Source organism: Amblyomma americanum, chromosome 1, assembly GCF_052857255.1.
Source record: "Amblyomma americanum isolate KBUSLIRL-KWMA chromosome 1, ASM5285725v1, whole genome shotgun sequence".
NCBI classification, from domain to species: Eukaryota; Metazoa; Arthropoda; class Arachnida; order Ixodida; family Ixodidae; genus Amblyomma; species Amblyomma americanum.
This window is the reverse complement of record NC_135497.1, coordinates 153,079,492-153,095,246: the sequence shown is the minus strand read 5'-3', so window position 1 is coordinate 153,095,246 and position 15,755 is coordinate 153,079,492. Positions and strand designations below refer to the sequence as shown.

The window sequence follows — 15,755 nt, the reverse complement described above, 5'->3', positions numbered from 1 at the left end:
ACAGCTCGTGATCCTGCTTTCGGCCTAGTCTTGAACTTCACCAAAAAAGGGTGGCCTTCGCATGCTGATAAATTGCTGAAACTCTACTTTGACAGACGCAGCGAACTGACTGTCCACGAAGGGTTCCTGATGCATGGAATGCCGGTGCTCGTGCCACCAAAGCTACAACATCCAGTTTTGGAGGAGCTACACCAGGGACATCCAGGCATCGTACGAAGCAAGAAACTCGCCCGAAGCTACGTATGGTGGCCATCCGTGGACAAAGATCTCGAAAATCAAGAGCGGACCAAGATGGCTCAACGCAACTCTCTGGCAGCGCACCGGGCCAGTGTCGTACGAGGTCAAGGTGCAGACACCCTACGTATCCTGCACGTGGTGGCGACACAAGGACCACTTGCTGCGATCCTCGGCTGCGACAATGGCGTCCCCATTTGCGATGCGGGAGGAGATCGACATCTGTTATCCAGAACTTTCAGACGGTCCGCCGCCATCAACCGCTATCTCCGCAACTAGCCCCGTACCCGTGGTGAGCGGAAACAGCCCTACGAGGCGGTACCCTCAACGAGTCAGGAAGCCGTCTGACCGATACGAGCCACCGTGACTCTCCAAATTGCGGTGGAGGAAGTGATGCATGCCGCCGAAGTGTTACCGGCGTGATAAGTGACGCACCAAGTGACGTCAGCAGTGGCTCTACAAAAAGCGAGCACCTGCTTGAGTGCAGCCAGAAAAACATCCAAGCTGTCGCCCAATAAAGTACTACGCAACCTTCTTATCGCTTCTTGCTTGCCGGCACCCGCGAACACCACAGTCACCTTGCCTGACACCCTTCCTGATTAGTATTCTATCGCCCTTCCTGTGGAGGACTGTATTTGCCAGGCAGTTTATATAAATATTCCCCAGTACCTTTGCGTACGCCTCTTCTACACCCCGGCTACGCTACGCTTGCATGATTGATGGGGTTTATACTGAATCAAATGTTTTCTCCTTATCTGTGAAGGCTATATACGGGAGCTACTTATATTTTGCGCATTTATCAATAACCTGATCGATGCTATGAATGTGGTCTGTTTGCGAATATCCTCTCCGAAAACCAACTTGTTCCTTTGATTGATTGAAGATGTCGTGGTCACTGCGATTCTATTAGCGATTATCTTAGCACGTACCTTGTCAGCAATGTACAGTAGGCACATCGGGCTAAACATTTTCAATTCGTTGATATCCAATTTCTTATGGATTAGTATAATCGCATTCTTTCATGCTACCTGTGCACTTGAGGTCATAAGGTATTTCGTATACAGGGTGGCAAGTTTTTCTAGCGCTATATCTTCATGTCCTTCAACAGATCTGCAGTTACTCTATCCTTCTCTCGCGCTTTTCCTCTTTGCATTGCTTGTAAGGCTTGCATTACTTCCTCTTTCGTCATTAAAGGAGTATCTATTTCTTCGGCCCCACTACTAATTCCTAAGTATAAAGCTGCAAAATTAATATAGGCTGCACGAATACAGTGCATGACAGATTTTTGCGTCGCTGTATTGTTCTGTGTCGCGTCTGCGGCAAATCGACCGTTAAACAGCGTACATGAAAATATAAGCATAAACAGCACAACCACGTAAATGGGGACAGGGAATGCGCTTGAACAGACTTTTTGCCCGCGGCTGAGTGTGTGTTGCGCTTCATGCTTCAACATTTACAATAGTAGTCGGCCAGGGAAAGGCAATGAAACACATATAGGCTTCGATGCAGATGCAAATGCTGAGGCTGCTGCCCCGCATAATAAAGAGAACAAATAACGTACGAAACATACAAGTAGGCAGATGGTGAACGTCGCATGAAAAGTAAAGCTATAATGATTACAACTTTTCATCGTGCTAGTTCTGCATTGTGCAAATAAAGAAATGCAGCGAGACAAACGCCCTCAAGCGACGCAGTGAGCTGCAGCATTGGTTTGAATATTGCGCAAACAATACCTTTATGCAAGCAATATCTTTAAAACAAACCAAAAAAAATTGTCGACACGTCGGGCATACGAGACAAGACTACGGCAGCAATACACGCGCCTTTCCTTTCCTCAAAACCTCTTCCTTTTCGCAACTCAAAGAGCGACCGAGCAAGGAAGGGGCGCAGGGCTTGGCGTGGCAGTTACACCGTCTTCGCTTTGCTGTTAAGGTGGAAAGCTGGGCTAGTTGGTTGTTCAGTTGTTCTAGATTGTTCAGTTGGTTCAATTTAATGTTTTGTTCTTCTTTTATCAAGAGCTTCCATATAAGTCCATGGCTATCCTTTACGTCTTTATTGGCACTTCTTGCTGTGCTTCATCTTCTTTCAGGTCCAGCTTGGTACCATTCATATGATCTTCTGCTTCTAGTGTTCTTTAAATAAAATGGCGAATTTGACTAATTACAATTTTCGGCGCCTTTTCCTCTGCTCGTCTACTTATGAGAGCTCCCGTGGAGCACATTCATCATGTCCAGGTTGCTTTCTTATTCGTCTGGTACTTTTCCTTCCTTTTCTTAAGCTTCTTGTTTCGAGCCCAGAAGAATAACATTGTATTATCTCTTGTCCGTATTATCTTGTATTGTCTTGTCTTGTATTATCTCTTGTTTTGTCCAGACCCGTAGAGTATCTGTTACGGGTCCAAGTTGGACTTATTTTTGGCAATGTGGCGGCGAGTTTGAAGGATGCTTCACTCCCGCCACCGGTTGGCCCGGTATTGCACTACCTCCGGGATCAGCCTTGTCTTTAGCGCGTCTTTACTATCCTGTCTTTCTATCCCCTCTTTCAACTATCCTTCTATCTGCACGTGGTAGCGATTGTGGCTCGGCTTGAGCCAGTGAGCAGGCCTGTGCACTTTCCTTTCCTTCTTCCTGGCAGTAACAGACAGACAGACATATCTCTTCTGCTTCCAATCCTACCTGGGCGTGGAAATTTCGTTTTTCTTCGGATAAAAGACTGCGAACGTCGCGAACGTCGCAGCCAGCAAATGTAGACGTTAAATGCATTCCGGACTGCATTAAAAGGAAATGTGTTTACCGCTCAGAAACCATTCAAGACATCTAAGATTCGCTTACTGACTGGTTGGGTCATGTCAAGATGATGGCATTCTGAGTATAACACAGTTTTTTCTCTAGAATAGTTTGGTCCCTGTTACAGCCATAAGCGGCTTGTTCACGAACCCGCCCATGCTGCCCTGTACGCTTCATCCTCACTAACTACTCTCGCTGCACCATGAAGAGTATATTGCCATGAAATGTACTTCTGTCGTGAAAACTACTTTTCATCGCCCAGGTCTTTCCATCTGCCCGACGCAGTCGAACCCGGATATGTCCAACTCGAAGGAGATCGTGGAATAGTTCGATACACAGATAAATCGCCATACCGCGTGATTTTTTTAATGTGTACAGATTATCATTTTAAATCAGTGAGAGAATCGTCGGTGCGGTCTGTGCAGGCGGACTGTTCAACAAGGCGGACATTACGTTCGTGATAGAACTGCCCATTTAGACCATTAATTAACTAAAATCAACTAATCAAAATTTTATTTTTTCATTTGAGCCCTGTCTGCAACAGCGGGACACATATGTCTCACTTGCTGCAAGAGCCCGCAAACGGAAAACGATGCTCCTACGTTCTATATTTTTGCGTGGGGAATACAACCGCACGCAACTATCAAACAATCCATTCAGTGTGTTTTTATATTTCGCTAATAGGCCACCGTGGTGTTGTGTGTGTTTTTACAAGCGCGGGAGTAGCGTTTAAAGAGACCCACCTTGGAGGGGAGAATAATAATAAAAAAAAATTCTCAGCTTTTGCGCCTTTTCATTCAGTCGACTGTCTCATAATACTTCTTGAAGCAATTTTCAGTTCTAATATAAGTTGTCAGATCTGTGAAAAAGACCGAGTTAAGGATACGTACCACTTTTTAGGTGTTTTTGCGAAGTCATTGGGGACAATGGTGTACCACTTTTTTTTTCTACAAAACCAATAGTCGAAGCGGCTTAAAGGTGATGTCGTTCAATCTCTGGAGTCATTCTGAGAGCAATTTTACGTTTTCTATGCAGGTGAGAAATGTACATAACTTCAGCCGCATGACGGGTTATGGAGCAAGATTATGTATTGCGAAATTTCAGGCCGTCAACGTCGAAGGTGAGCAGAGTTTAATTTTTTTTTTAATCAGCCATCTGTTTCGAAATATCGAACGACAAAAATACGCATTTGAAAGCTCGCTGAGTTAGTTTTCCAATACTGCTCTCCAAATTTAAAGCACTGCTCGCGAGCTTTTTGGCCCGCGCAAATGCAATTACAAGTTTTTAGGCAGCTTTTTTGTTCTCCTTCGTGTCTTTAAAAAGCTACTTTAAAAAACACGCGCTGACAGGATAAAACCAAGGAACGGAGATGGGGTGGAAGAATGGCGAGGAGGGTATCGCGAAGGTGTGGTTACCTCCAGACATTTCCTGAGGGGTCGCATCAATGACCTGCCAGCCGTCGTACTCTTCTTTTCCAAGATCCGGCCGTTTCATCCAGACTTCGTTCCACACATGAAAGTTCCTGCGGGGCGTATGAAACACAGTGGATGTATAAATTAATAAGAAAAAAAAATAAAGGCGAAAACTGACAGCGCGCAAAAAAAAAAAAGAAAAAGTTTGTGAATTATTTCAGTCGGAAGGAGCCACTGTTCGTTTCTAGTTCGCAGCGTTGCCACACCGTACCATTAAATGCACGCCAACCGATTTTGTCCTCCATTTCATATTTGTGCGGCGCAACTTTGTGCTGTGCACAAGAAAGCGCATTTGCTTCTTTAAACGGTAGTCTCCACCGCTGTTTAGCTATCACGCTCGTTGACGCGAAGGAAGTGTCGCTTTTCGGAGCTTTTCTTCCCAGCGGGGAAAACTCTGAACCGAGCGTAGACGTTTATAAGACATAACAAAACCACCTTTTGAAAGTATAACCACGATGCATATAACAACAGTAAGTTATGTACGCTAATGTACTGTCATATTATGGGATTCACAGATAGCACCAAAGCTTCACCGTGAAACATTGTTTCAGCTCGTATAACGCAATTTTTAGTGATAGATTAGTGTTTAAAACCGTGTTTAACCGACGAGAACATGATTGGTGTTGTCAATATACGGTGACATCTTTTAGTTTCCACCTTAGTCTCATGTCGTGACAGGTTTCGGTAACTTGATGATGATGATTATGAATATTTATGGCGCAAGGGCAACTATGGCGAAAGAGCGCCATGGCACAAGGTATTTTCGATTTCTCAAGGTGGGGTCAAAAACCCATTTTTCAAGCATTTCACCGTGATTAAGCCGAGCACCAGGCCAGGGGAAGCTTGTACCTATTGTATCACTGGTGGGTACCCCGCGGCACTGGGAATCAAACCCCGCACCTCCCGCATGCGAGGCGGATGCTCGACCACTTGGCCACCCCTGCAGTGCTTTGGTAAGTTGTAGGCAAACTTCGTGCATGGAGAAGAACGGCTGACGTTTAGAGAGCACGCAAAGAAAAAGAAATAGGGATCCTATTTTGTGGCATCTATTTTTTCAGTTAATTATTTTGCCTCTTGACTGTTGGTGAGCGCCGGCCATGACGCCAGCCAGCGAAAAAATCACTTTTCAGCCATGAAAATATTTGTTACACAATACGGCATTCGCCAAAGAAAGCGTGCGAAAGAGTGGGCATTATCAGTAGGTTTGCTCTAAACATAAATACAAACTTTACGTCTCAACGCGACAGGATATTATGTAGATTGTAGTTGTTAAAGACCAGATTTTTCACAAGTAGACGTTACAATGCACATAATAATAATAATAATAATAATAATAATAATAATAATAATAATAATAATAATAATAATAATAATAATAATAATAATAATAATAATAATAATAATAATAATAATAATAATAATAATAATAATAATAATAATAATAATAATAACAATAATAATAATAATAATAATAATAATAATAATAATAATAATAATAATAATAATAAACAGAAGGATACTTGTATTTTATTGTTTACATGTTTTTGTCGCATCGTTCAATATCTGCCTCGTGATATCTCACCAGATTGAGTCGGTGTTGAGCTTTTCAACAGCTTTGCCCTGGTCGTCGTAAAACTGATCCACCGTTGCGCTAGCGTGAGTGTCATGGGCCGAGTAGTAGTTGGTCACAGTCCTCGCTGGGATGCCGAGTGCTCGACACACTACAATGGCGGAGGAGACCATGCTCATTATTTTAAACGAGGATGCATTTTTGCATTTTACTGCTGCTACACCGCATATACATTGTCGCCAAAAACCACCACGTTACAAATGAATCTTCCATCATGTCATGAGGAATTGGCATATATCATTCAAACCTCTCAACATATGATTTCTAACAGAATGAGTGTCATGGCTGTACAGAAAAAAAAATCGAGTTATGTTCCTCTGCGCCTCCCCATACGCTTGATATAAAGCCCCTTGATAATCTGTGGCGCCCTCTCTGTTTTGAGTTGTACACTAAAGTAACAAAAGGAGTATTCTTACGGGCGCGGGAGATGGCGGCAGCCCATGCACGCGGGAACTGCCATTCAATCGAAAGGAAAGAGAAGAGGCAGGGGGTAGGGATGAACGTCGACGAAGCGCGTGTTTCTCACTGTCGACGCAGATAAGCATGTCACCTCCAAAGCGACACCACGGTGAAGAAAAGAACCGATGCCAGGGAGTTAACTAGGCACACGTGGGCGATCCTGATAACTTTTTAGAGGAATCTTTGCCTACTTCCTGCTGCCCTTCTAGTTATATACGTTGGCAGTGATTCCTCCTTACGAGTAAGTAGCAGTTGCTGCTATATTGTGACAAGAGCGAAATTTCGTGGAAGCGACTTTTCTCAGTTTCTCAGTTGTGAGTCAAGCGATAACGCTACGCGTTTAGTACTCAAAAACAAGCGAAAAATGTGCGTTTTTCGAAAGTACACCTGCTAGCGCAGCATAGGAGCTGCAAGTCATGGTCCGCGATGGGGGGAGAGGAGGAAAGTAACCCAAAACTTGTAGATCTGCTGAAATACGGTGCATCTGTTTCCCCCTTCATCATCTAAGAGATAACTGACGAGATTTTGCTGAATAACGCTTTTCCTGTAGATTCTGCTTTTAGTGGAATGAGGAAAGTGCGCAAAGCAAATTGATTTGTGTGAAAGAGACCTTTGCAGACATATTTTGTGATGCTGCAGACGACAGCCTTCATAATGCGTAGATCACCTTTTCTGCGATATGTTCCGTGAGGAACATGAAAAGAATGCACATAACAGCAACACTCCGGAGCAGCTTCTGTCACATGAGATTTCGGCTCCTTGTAGAGCACTATGAGGAATTTTTTTAACATTGATTTTTCTATTAAGTCTGGTGAAGGTGTTTCGGTGTGTGCATGTGGACTGCACGGCAAGGAAGACATAATGTTCGTGTTATAGTGCGCTTAAAAGGTAATTCAGTAACTAAAATTACCTAATGGATTATTTTCCGATGCCAAATTATATACTGCGAAATTGATGGCCATCAGTACTGAAGGCAAGAGGTGCAGAATTTCTGAATAGTAACTGTGGTTCAACATTTCGAATGTGAAACAGACAGTTTTGAACATTCTTTAAGTTGGCTTTCCCATTGACCAAATGGCCACATTCAAAATTTTTGCGTCATGTGTTTTTTGAAGTTGGAGGTGCTAACGTGGCTCCTGTGATGACACTACGCACAGCTGCCAAGCGCTAGCAAGCACGATCAGTGGTTCGTCTTCGTATGACTGCTGGTTAGCGACGCCATTTCATAGATGTGCAACGCTGGAAAGCCAAGTTGCAGATTTTTATAAAAGTCGAACGTTCGATGTCGGGAGCCACAATGATAAACAAATGTTTTAGAAACTGGGCTTGCCTTTCTTGCTGCCACCCTTCAAATTCGCAGTATGCGCCATAACAAGAACTTAGAATGTTCATAAGTACATTTTAGTCAATTGAACGTTTTTTTTTAAATTCTACTCTGTCACGTACACAATGTCCGCCTTAACGTACCATCCACCTGCACAGAGCGCATGTAAATCTCTTTAAGAACTGAAGCTTCGAAGTGTTGCGCCGTTTCTGCTTTACTTTTTGAGGGCACGCTCTTGAATTTCATATCAGGGAAGTAACCCGTGGCGACATTTCCTTACCAATGATGCAGCCATAACCATCCTGACGCACCACATGCAAAGCCACAAAGAATAGAAAGCGATATAAAAAAACGCAGGAATGGGCTCACATAAGTCTTTATTGTAGGAAACTTCTAGCACTCAACTGTTTGGAGTCACTGACGACATTTAAGATAATATCCTGACTTACCACTCGTAATACACTTTTGAAACGTGCTCGGATAGGAAGAAAGGAAGAGGAAGGAATGGGGTTTGTTTCTTAATTAAGTGCAAATTTTGCAAAAGCGGTGCACAAATAACTTCCAGCGTAAGACTTGGACATATCAAAGCCACACTTGTCGCTTGCGCTGCCGCCAAGTTCTTTGTGCTTAAGGGGCAAGCTACCTATTACATATGTGCGCATGTACATGGTCTGCACACGAGAATTCGTGTAGCTCACCAGCGGTAGTAACTCCGGCAAAGACCCAACACTGCCCGTACTTCACAGGCTTTCTGGTCTTGAAGAACTGCTGGAGGATCGGGTGACTGCCAGTCCATGACACCGGAGGGACTCCGCCAGCAAAATTGCTGGTCCAATTGCCCATGAGTACGCCCTGATCGTCGGACGAGTTCACCTGTGGTGACGGCACATGGTTCGTCTTACGTACTATGCATGACGTTTTGTGCGGCTAGGGGCCAGATGTGGTGTCTACACACAGAAGCAAAGTATCGATACAAATGCGCTTATTAACGCTATATTTCAGCGTGCTTTCTACATAGCTCTTAAATCAGACTGGCCCCTCAGCGAACAATACCCGTACGGCAAGGACTTATTCTTGTATGGCGTTTCAGCTCTATGCTAACAGAAGATAAATCAAACAATAAAAAATATTCACAGGTGGATACCTTCACTCCACAAAAAAGAATTAGTGACATGTGGCATGATGAATACATCAATGTAGACATTATACTTACAAATGAATGTCAAAACATTAATCTAAGATTGATGGATGTAATTGAAAGTGTTGCTCAAGTTAGCAACATTTTTTTTTCCCGAAACATTTTTGCGCCTGCTAAGAAACGCACTTTTTTATTATTGCATCAATAACGGTTCTTGAACACTTTTGACAATATTGATGTTTCGTTGCATAATTTTCCTGCTGTTCCTTCTACCTGCATCAGCAAATGATTCACTGTTAGCAGTTGGTGCTTCGCTCTGGTCGCTGATTCAAAAATACCGAGCGTGGCTGATATACTCCTCTGGAGATCTGAAAGCATTCGGCTAGGTCAATAATGCTTCACGTTCAACTAAAAATATGTCAATTTGAGGAGTTAATGCCGTCACAGCGACACTCACCACTGCTGAAATATGGCGCGCAACCAAGACCGGATTGGCGCAATCTTGCACAGGCAGCTTTCCAACATTCCTCAGCAGGTGCAGACAGCAGTCCAGGACATTCTCTTCGAACTGTAAGTGGGAATCGGCGCTCTTAACGCTGTATGGCTTCACCGGCGTTACCTTCTCATTGCTAGCTGAAGGCAGAAATAAATTAAAACTAGCTACGATTTGTGTTCACTCCGAGTGTCACAGAACTGCGAGTGGTCCCTTTGGAACACCTGCATCCTGTCGTAACCTGCTTTCAGAATGAGCAGCGCAGTATTGTCATCCTTTATTTAAAGGTGCATGACAATAATTAACGTGTAAAAATTGCCGCTTTATTTACGTGCTGCCGCTTTCTAATTGAAAAATTCTGAGTTTTTCGAATGCTTTAGAGGTTGAATAATTGATTTAGTTGATTAATTAAGTTAATATGAAGTGCAACACATTCCAGCTTGCTGTTCTCGACCTCCAATAATAATGCGCGAGCTTCACCGCGGCAACGCGAACCCCTGCTTTTTAATTCTCAGCTCACGTTACACAAGTCGCGCTGTGTATATATGGCCACGCGTCTTTTTTCATTATTTGGCGTGCTTATTAAAGTATTGCTGCTATGTATTTCGACTTGGTTAGTGATGCGCCATCTTTGAGAAAACTTCAGCTTCGGCGGAGTTTATTTTCTCCGGAAAAACTAATAAACCTGGCCTTACCGTCCCGTCTATGCAGAACTGTCGTCGGAGAACTTACATGGCCGTACTTCCAAGGGCTGGGTCTCAAGCTATTGTAGCTTCCACGCCAGATGATGCCGGTGTGCGCAAGCACGTACTCGAACCTCCCTTCGGCATTTTCCATGTAGACGGTGTCATCTACGCATTAGGCAAAGAGGAGCAGCTTGTTTTATTTCTTGGTCTTCAGTGCACGGGCCCAAAATGGTGCCCTTTTATGCCACCGTTAAGCTTCGTTCTCTTACTCAGTTCAAAAGTTGTTTAGACCGACAAGCAAGCGTTTTCTAACTGTCTATTGAAGGATACCATCGTTACATTGTTTATGTAACTTACTAGAAACCTTACGATAGTTTAATGCAGTTACGTATTAAAACCTAAGGCGTTTGCTTCTCAGCTGGATAGTGGGGCCTTTTAGCACTCCTGGAAATCCTCAGGTCCGGTGGATGAGGACGAAAGGTGTTCTCACCTTCGAGAGATTCAGAATGCTGAAGATTACTCGCACTGCATGGGCGAAAAACTAACTTTATGGACTGCATATTTTTGACAAAGGTCGTATGTATTACTCTTAAACTAAGTTTTTAAATTTGTGCTGTGACCGCTATTTTCTCATATCGAATACGCTTATTACGCCGAACCAGGAGTTACATTTTCCATAATACTAAAGCCTTTCCACAGCCATCGAAATTACCCAGCGTACTGTTACATCGACGCTTCTCTTTCTATGTTCATTTCGGCACTAATGCAGTGAAGAATAGATGGTTTGATCAAGACCACTAAAGAGGCATTGTCTGTCAACGAGCTCACGTTTTCGTCCAGAGACGGTTAGCATTTTCTGCGTCAACCAGAAGAGGGATCAGGTTAAGGCATGCGATACCTTTGCTCCACGGGTTGAACAAAATGTAAAGGGGATCTGGGTATGTGTAAGTGGAGCCAGATGAATCCATTGCGCTACGCAGCTTGGAGTCAACATCCATGTACCAGGATCCGACGATGCAGGTCACTGGTGCCATCACCTGAGGAAGAGAGAACAGCGACAACGCGGCTGGTGCTCTGACAGCTCTCAGCACACTCCTCAACGTGAGGGACTCGCTTTAAGCTATTCTGCTCAAGGAATGAATCTGTCCTCTTTGCATAAGCGCCGCCTGTTCTTTTATTATCGTATGGAAGAACATGCCGTGCTTTTGAAAAAAACAAACAAACATATCAGCAGTACATGTTATAAATTAAACTAAAACATTCAAGCGGTGAATACAAGGTGCATATCAGCATTACTAAAGAGTTTTAGTATGGGGGGACCCTGTTGCTTCGAGCCAAAAGGGATAAAAGGGTCTCCATGCGAGTCGCCACTGGTCGCCAATAACGAGGTGCCAGAACCTAAACACCTTTTGTCTCTCCTCATCCTCCTCCCCCAAACATCGTTTGGGTTTTTTGGTAAGCCGCCGACGCTAAACCACGAACATCGAAATAGCGTGGCCTCCTAACGCCGAATAGGGTCGGGCAACATGGCGGCGTCCGGTCGAAACATGGGGCCGCTTGCTTCACTGTTAATTCGCCTTTGCCGCTTCATTGGTATATGTTTATCGTATTCACGGTAAATAAAGTGTCAATAAAGTAAAGCAAGACGGCCGCACACAGTGCATATAGGGGGCTCGAAAGTTTGAGTTCCCTATTCTGAAACCCACTAGTATTTGTATTAGTACTAATATTTCAGCTTTAGTATTCGTACCAATATATATTTATTAGCCCTAAAATTTAAGCATTAATACTAATATTTCTGCTGGACGAATTTTAAATAAGCTGCACGCGACCCTTCGACGAGAGAGCAAATTCAAGCGTGTGTGTGTGTGTGTGTGTGTGTGTGTGTGTGTGTGTGTGTGTGTGTGTGTGTGTGTGTGTGTGTGTGTGTGTGTGTGTGTGTGTGTGTGTGTGTGTGTGTGTGTGTGTGTGTGTGTGTGTGTGTGTGTGCGTGCGTGCGTGCGTGCGTGCGTGCGTGCGTGCGTGCGTGCGCGCGCCGTCTCAATGATGGGCAGTAGCCGAGGAAGTGCCCTTGAACCAGTCAAACTGAGAGCAATTTTCATCGCTCTTACCTCAAGTTACACACCGACAGTACTAGCATGTGATGGAGTCATAGCTTCTGTCATTTATCGATGTTGTGTTTAAACATCAGAAAACCCATTTCGCTGGAAGAATGCGATAATGTAGCGGCACTATCATCAGCAGTGCTTCGCCGCCTCGGCTCGTGACGCGCTGGCTGCGTGGGGCCACGTGCGGCGTAGAATAAAATGCAGTTGATTTCTCGTTCCCGGCCTGCTTGCTTCGTCCTTGTCACGCCACGTTAATTTGTAGAGGACTAAGCCTCTGTCCCTCTACAATAATAATACGTGGCTCTCTTTTCTTTCGCAGGAGCGCGGCACTGGTACCCGCCAGGTTACTCGTGGTAGGAAAAGGAAGTGAATTTTTAAGCATATAATGCTTGTAAACCCCGCTGCACAATTTTCTCAAGAAAGCCGACTATGAATATTTGCGAGCAATTTTATTCGACTTCACGTGACATAATGACCTTTGCCGATACAAGCATTTTCGCGAGCCGTTTTTACACTGACCGCGTTTCGATGAGATAGGTAGAGAGGCACTGCTGGTTGCCATATAAAACTCGCTGATGTATCTACTATCGCACTAATGGATAACGTACGTAAATAAAGCACAATTGCCTGCACTTTATAGTAACTTAACGAAATCTATCTAGAATTATGCAGTTGCCGGTGTTAATCAAAATCAATGGTAGCCATCACATATGCCACGCCTGGCGGCCATCATTTATGGTTGCCGTTGACACCTGGCGTAGCACGCCGCCTACGTTTCGGTTACTCGACGTTACATGCTGTTTGTGCAGCCGCATGAAAATGGGCAAAAGAATGCAAATGTAATAAATGTAAACCGGTACTATCAGCTTGAATTAAAAGCGTTCAGGCTTTAACAACGCTTAAAGTGCAGCCCACTAATTTGATGGAGCAGTGAATGCGGGGCATTTCAGCGAAGCCCGCAAGTAATTTCGAAATTCAGCTTCTTGACGGACAAAGGTGGCTCTTGCCGTATAGTGGCACCAGTGGGGCGAATTTCTGAGGGGAAGTGAATTGAGCCAAGTAATAGGTCGTCAGTAAACTAAATTCTAATCGTTAAATTTGAACTGCTGCAGTTCGGCGCCTGGTTGTAACCAGAAATTTGTAGCAGACCGTTTGTAATAGCCACACCAGTTTCTAGAATACAGCGAACACGATTCTGCTCTTCGCTGCACCACAATGAACTCTGGCCCGTCCGGTGCGCAAAGTAAAAACAGCGCTGTCAAGGCGCAAGTGTCGCGTGACTGGAGCTTTCTTTTTATATGGGAGCGAGAGGGGAAGGTGGGGGGGGGGAGGTTGTAGCAGCCCGAGCGTCTATTACGCTTGTAAGAACACAGAAGAGGACTTCGCAAGTTTGTCGTCGAATGACGTTGCTTCTGTATCTTGAACAACCGCGAGTGGTTAGGTTTTCACGCATAGATTATACACAGAGCACTTCGTATTGGGGGTTTATGAGGCGTTATTTTTTAGTCAAAGTTAAGGTACAAGAAAGAGCGTGCAGCGATGGTGTAGAGGGACAGCATCCGCCTCGCGTGCAAGGGCATCAGGGCTCGGATCCCAGTGCCACGCAATTCTCCTCCGGGTTAAAAAGAAATCCGCGTGTCGATGGGATTGCATAACCAGGCCTGGGGTGCAACCTAACGCACTCCACAACGTACTCTCCCACCTGAATAGGATTTAGCGTAGTATTTGGCCACAACCTCTTATATGAATACGCCTAACTACATGCGTTAAAAGACAAAATAGGGCAACGCCATTAGCGATATGGATACCGTAATTAAACTAGTCGAACAGTTCTACATAAGTCTGTACTATAACCAATGTAATCAGGACGTTAAGAGCGGCAGTAGCGCAAAGCAATGGGACATCTCGCCAGTAACGAAAAGGAGTAAAGCCATGGGAGCAATGCAAAGAGGGAAAGCAGCAGGCGAGGATCAAGTAACTGCAGATCTGTTGAAAGACGGAGGGGAGATTATGCTAAAAAAACTAGCCACCCTGTATGCGCAATGCCTTTTTACCTCGAGCGTGCCGAAGCTTGGAAGAGCGTTAACATTATCTTAATCCATAAGACCCATAGGCAGCGGGCAAGGGCTTGAAAAATTTCAGAGCAATAAGCTACTTTACGTTGCCTACAAGGTATTTACTAAGGTAATCACTAATAAAGTCAGGACAACCTTAGACTTCAGTCAACCAATATGGTCAGGGAGGCTTTCGTAAAGGCTACTCGACAGTCGCCCATATTCACACTATCAACCAGGATTATAGTTTATCGTGTTTAACGTTCCATAGCGACACAGACTAAGAGGGACCCAATGAATCAGGTGATAGAGAATTGCGCAGAATATAACCAGCTGCTATATATAGCGTTCATAGATTGCGAGCAGGAATTTGACGCAGTCGAAACCTAAGCAGTCATGCAGGCATTGCGTAATCACAGTGTAGATGAGCCTTGAGTAAAAATACTGAAAGATATCTCTAACGGCTGCACAACCAGGGCCTTATGTAAAATACTGAAAGATATCTGAAAGAAATATGAAAGAAACACGGCAGCACAGCCGCCATTGTCCTCCATAAAGTCAGCAATAGCATTCGAATAAAGAAGGGTGTCAGACAGGCAGACACGATCTCACCAATGCTATTCACTGCCTGATTACGGTAGGTATTCCGAGGCCTGAATTGGGAACAGTTGAAGATAAGAGTTAATGGAAAATACCTTAATAATCTGCGATTCGCTGATGGTATTGCCTTGCTAAGTCACTCAGGAGATGAATTCCAAAGCATGATCAATGACTTAGACAGGCAGAGCAGAAAGGTGGGTCCAAAAATTAATATGCAGGAAACAAAAGTAACGTTCAACGTTTTCGGAACGGAACAGCAGTTTACAATCTGTAGCGAGGGGCTGGACACTTATTGATGGAATACGTCTACTTAGGGCTCGTAGTGACCGCAGATCCGGATCACGAGATTGAAATAATTAGAAGGATAAGAATGGGGTGGAGCGCATATGGCAGGTTCTCTCAGATCATGAATAGCAGGTTACCAATATTCCTCAAGAGCAAAGTATACAACAGCTGTATCTTACCGGTACTCACCTACGGGGCAGAAACATAGAGGCTAACCAAAAGAGTTCCGTTTAAGTTAAGGACAGCACAGCGCGCTATGGAGAGAAAAATGATAGTGGTAACGATAGGAGACCGGAAGCGGGCAGAGTGGGTGAGAGAACGAACACGTGTTAATTGCACCCTAGTAGAAATCAAGAAGAAATGGGTAGGACATGTAATGCGAAGGCAAGATAATCGATGGTCATTAACGTTAACGGAGTGGATTCCAAGAGAAGGCAAGCGTAGCAGGGGGCGGCAGAAAGTTAAGTGGGCGGATGAGATTAAGAA

At 44.3% G+C, this 15,755-nt stretch overlaps 1 protein-coding gene and 1 pseudogene across 1 annotated transcript in view; one reads left to right on the top strand and one right to left on the bottom strand.

The window, feature by feature from the left end:
- Positions 1-15,755, bottom strand: part of LOC144113964 (annulin-like) — a 49,040-nt gene that overhangs the window by 17,708 nt on the left and 15,577 nt on the right. The window contains exons 4-9 of the mRNA XM_077647380.1: positions 11,121-11,259; positions 10,269-10,387; positions 9,501-9,611; positions 8,604-8,778; positions 6,075-6,213; positions 4,436-4,542 (exon numbers count right to left, since the gene is read on the bottom strand). Of these exons, the coding sequence (XP_077503506.1) occupies positions 4,436-4,542; positions 6,075-6,213; positions 8,604-8,778; positions 9,501-9,611; positions 10,269-10,387; positions 11,121-11,259 (790 nt within the window). The remainder of the gene's footprint in view (positions 1-4,435; positions 4,543-6,074; positions 6,214-8,603; positions 8,779-9,500; positions 9,612-10,268; positions 10,388-11,120; positions 11,260-15,755) is intronic.
- On the top strand, positions 2,587-2,738 carry LOC144116700 (U2 spliceosomal RNA; annotated as a pseudogene).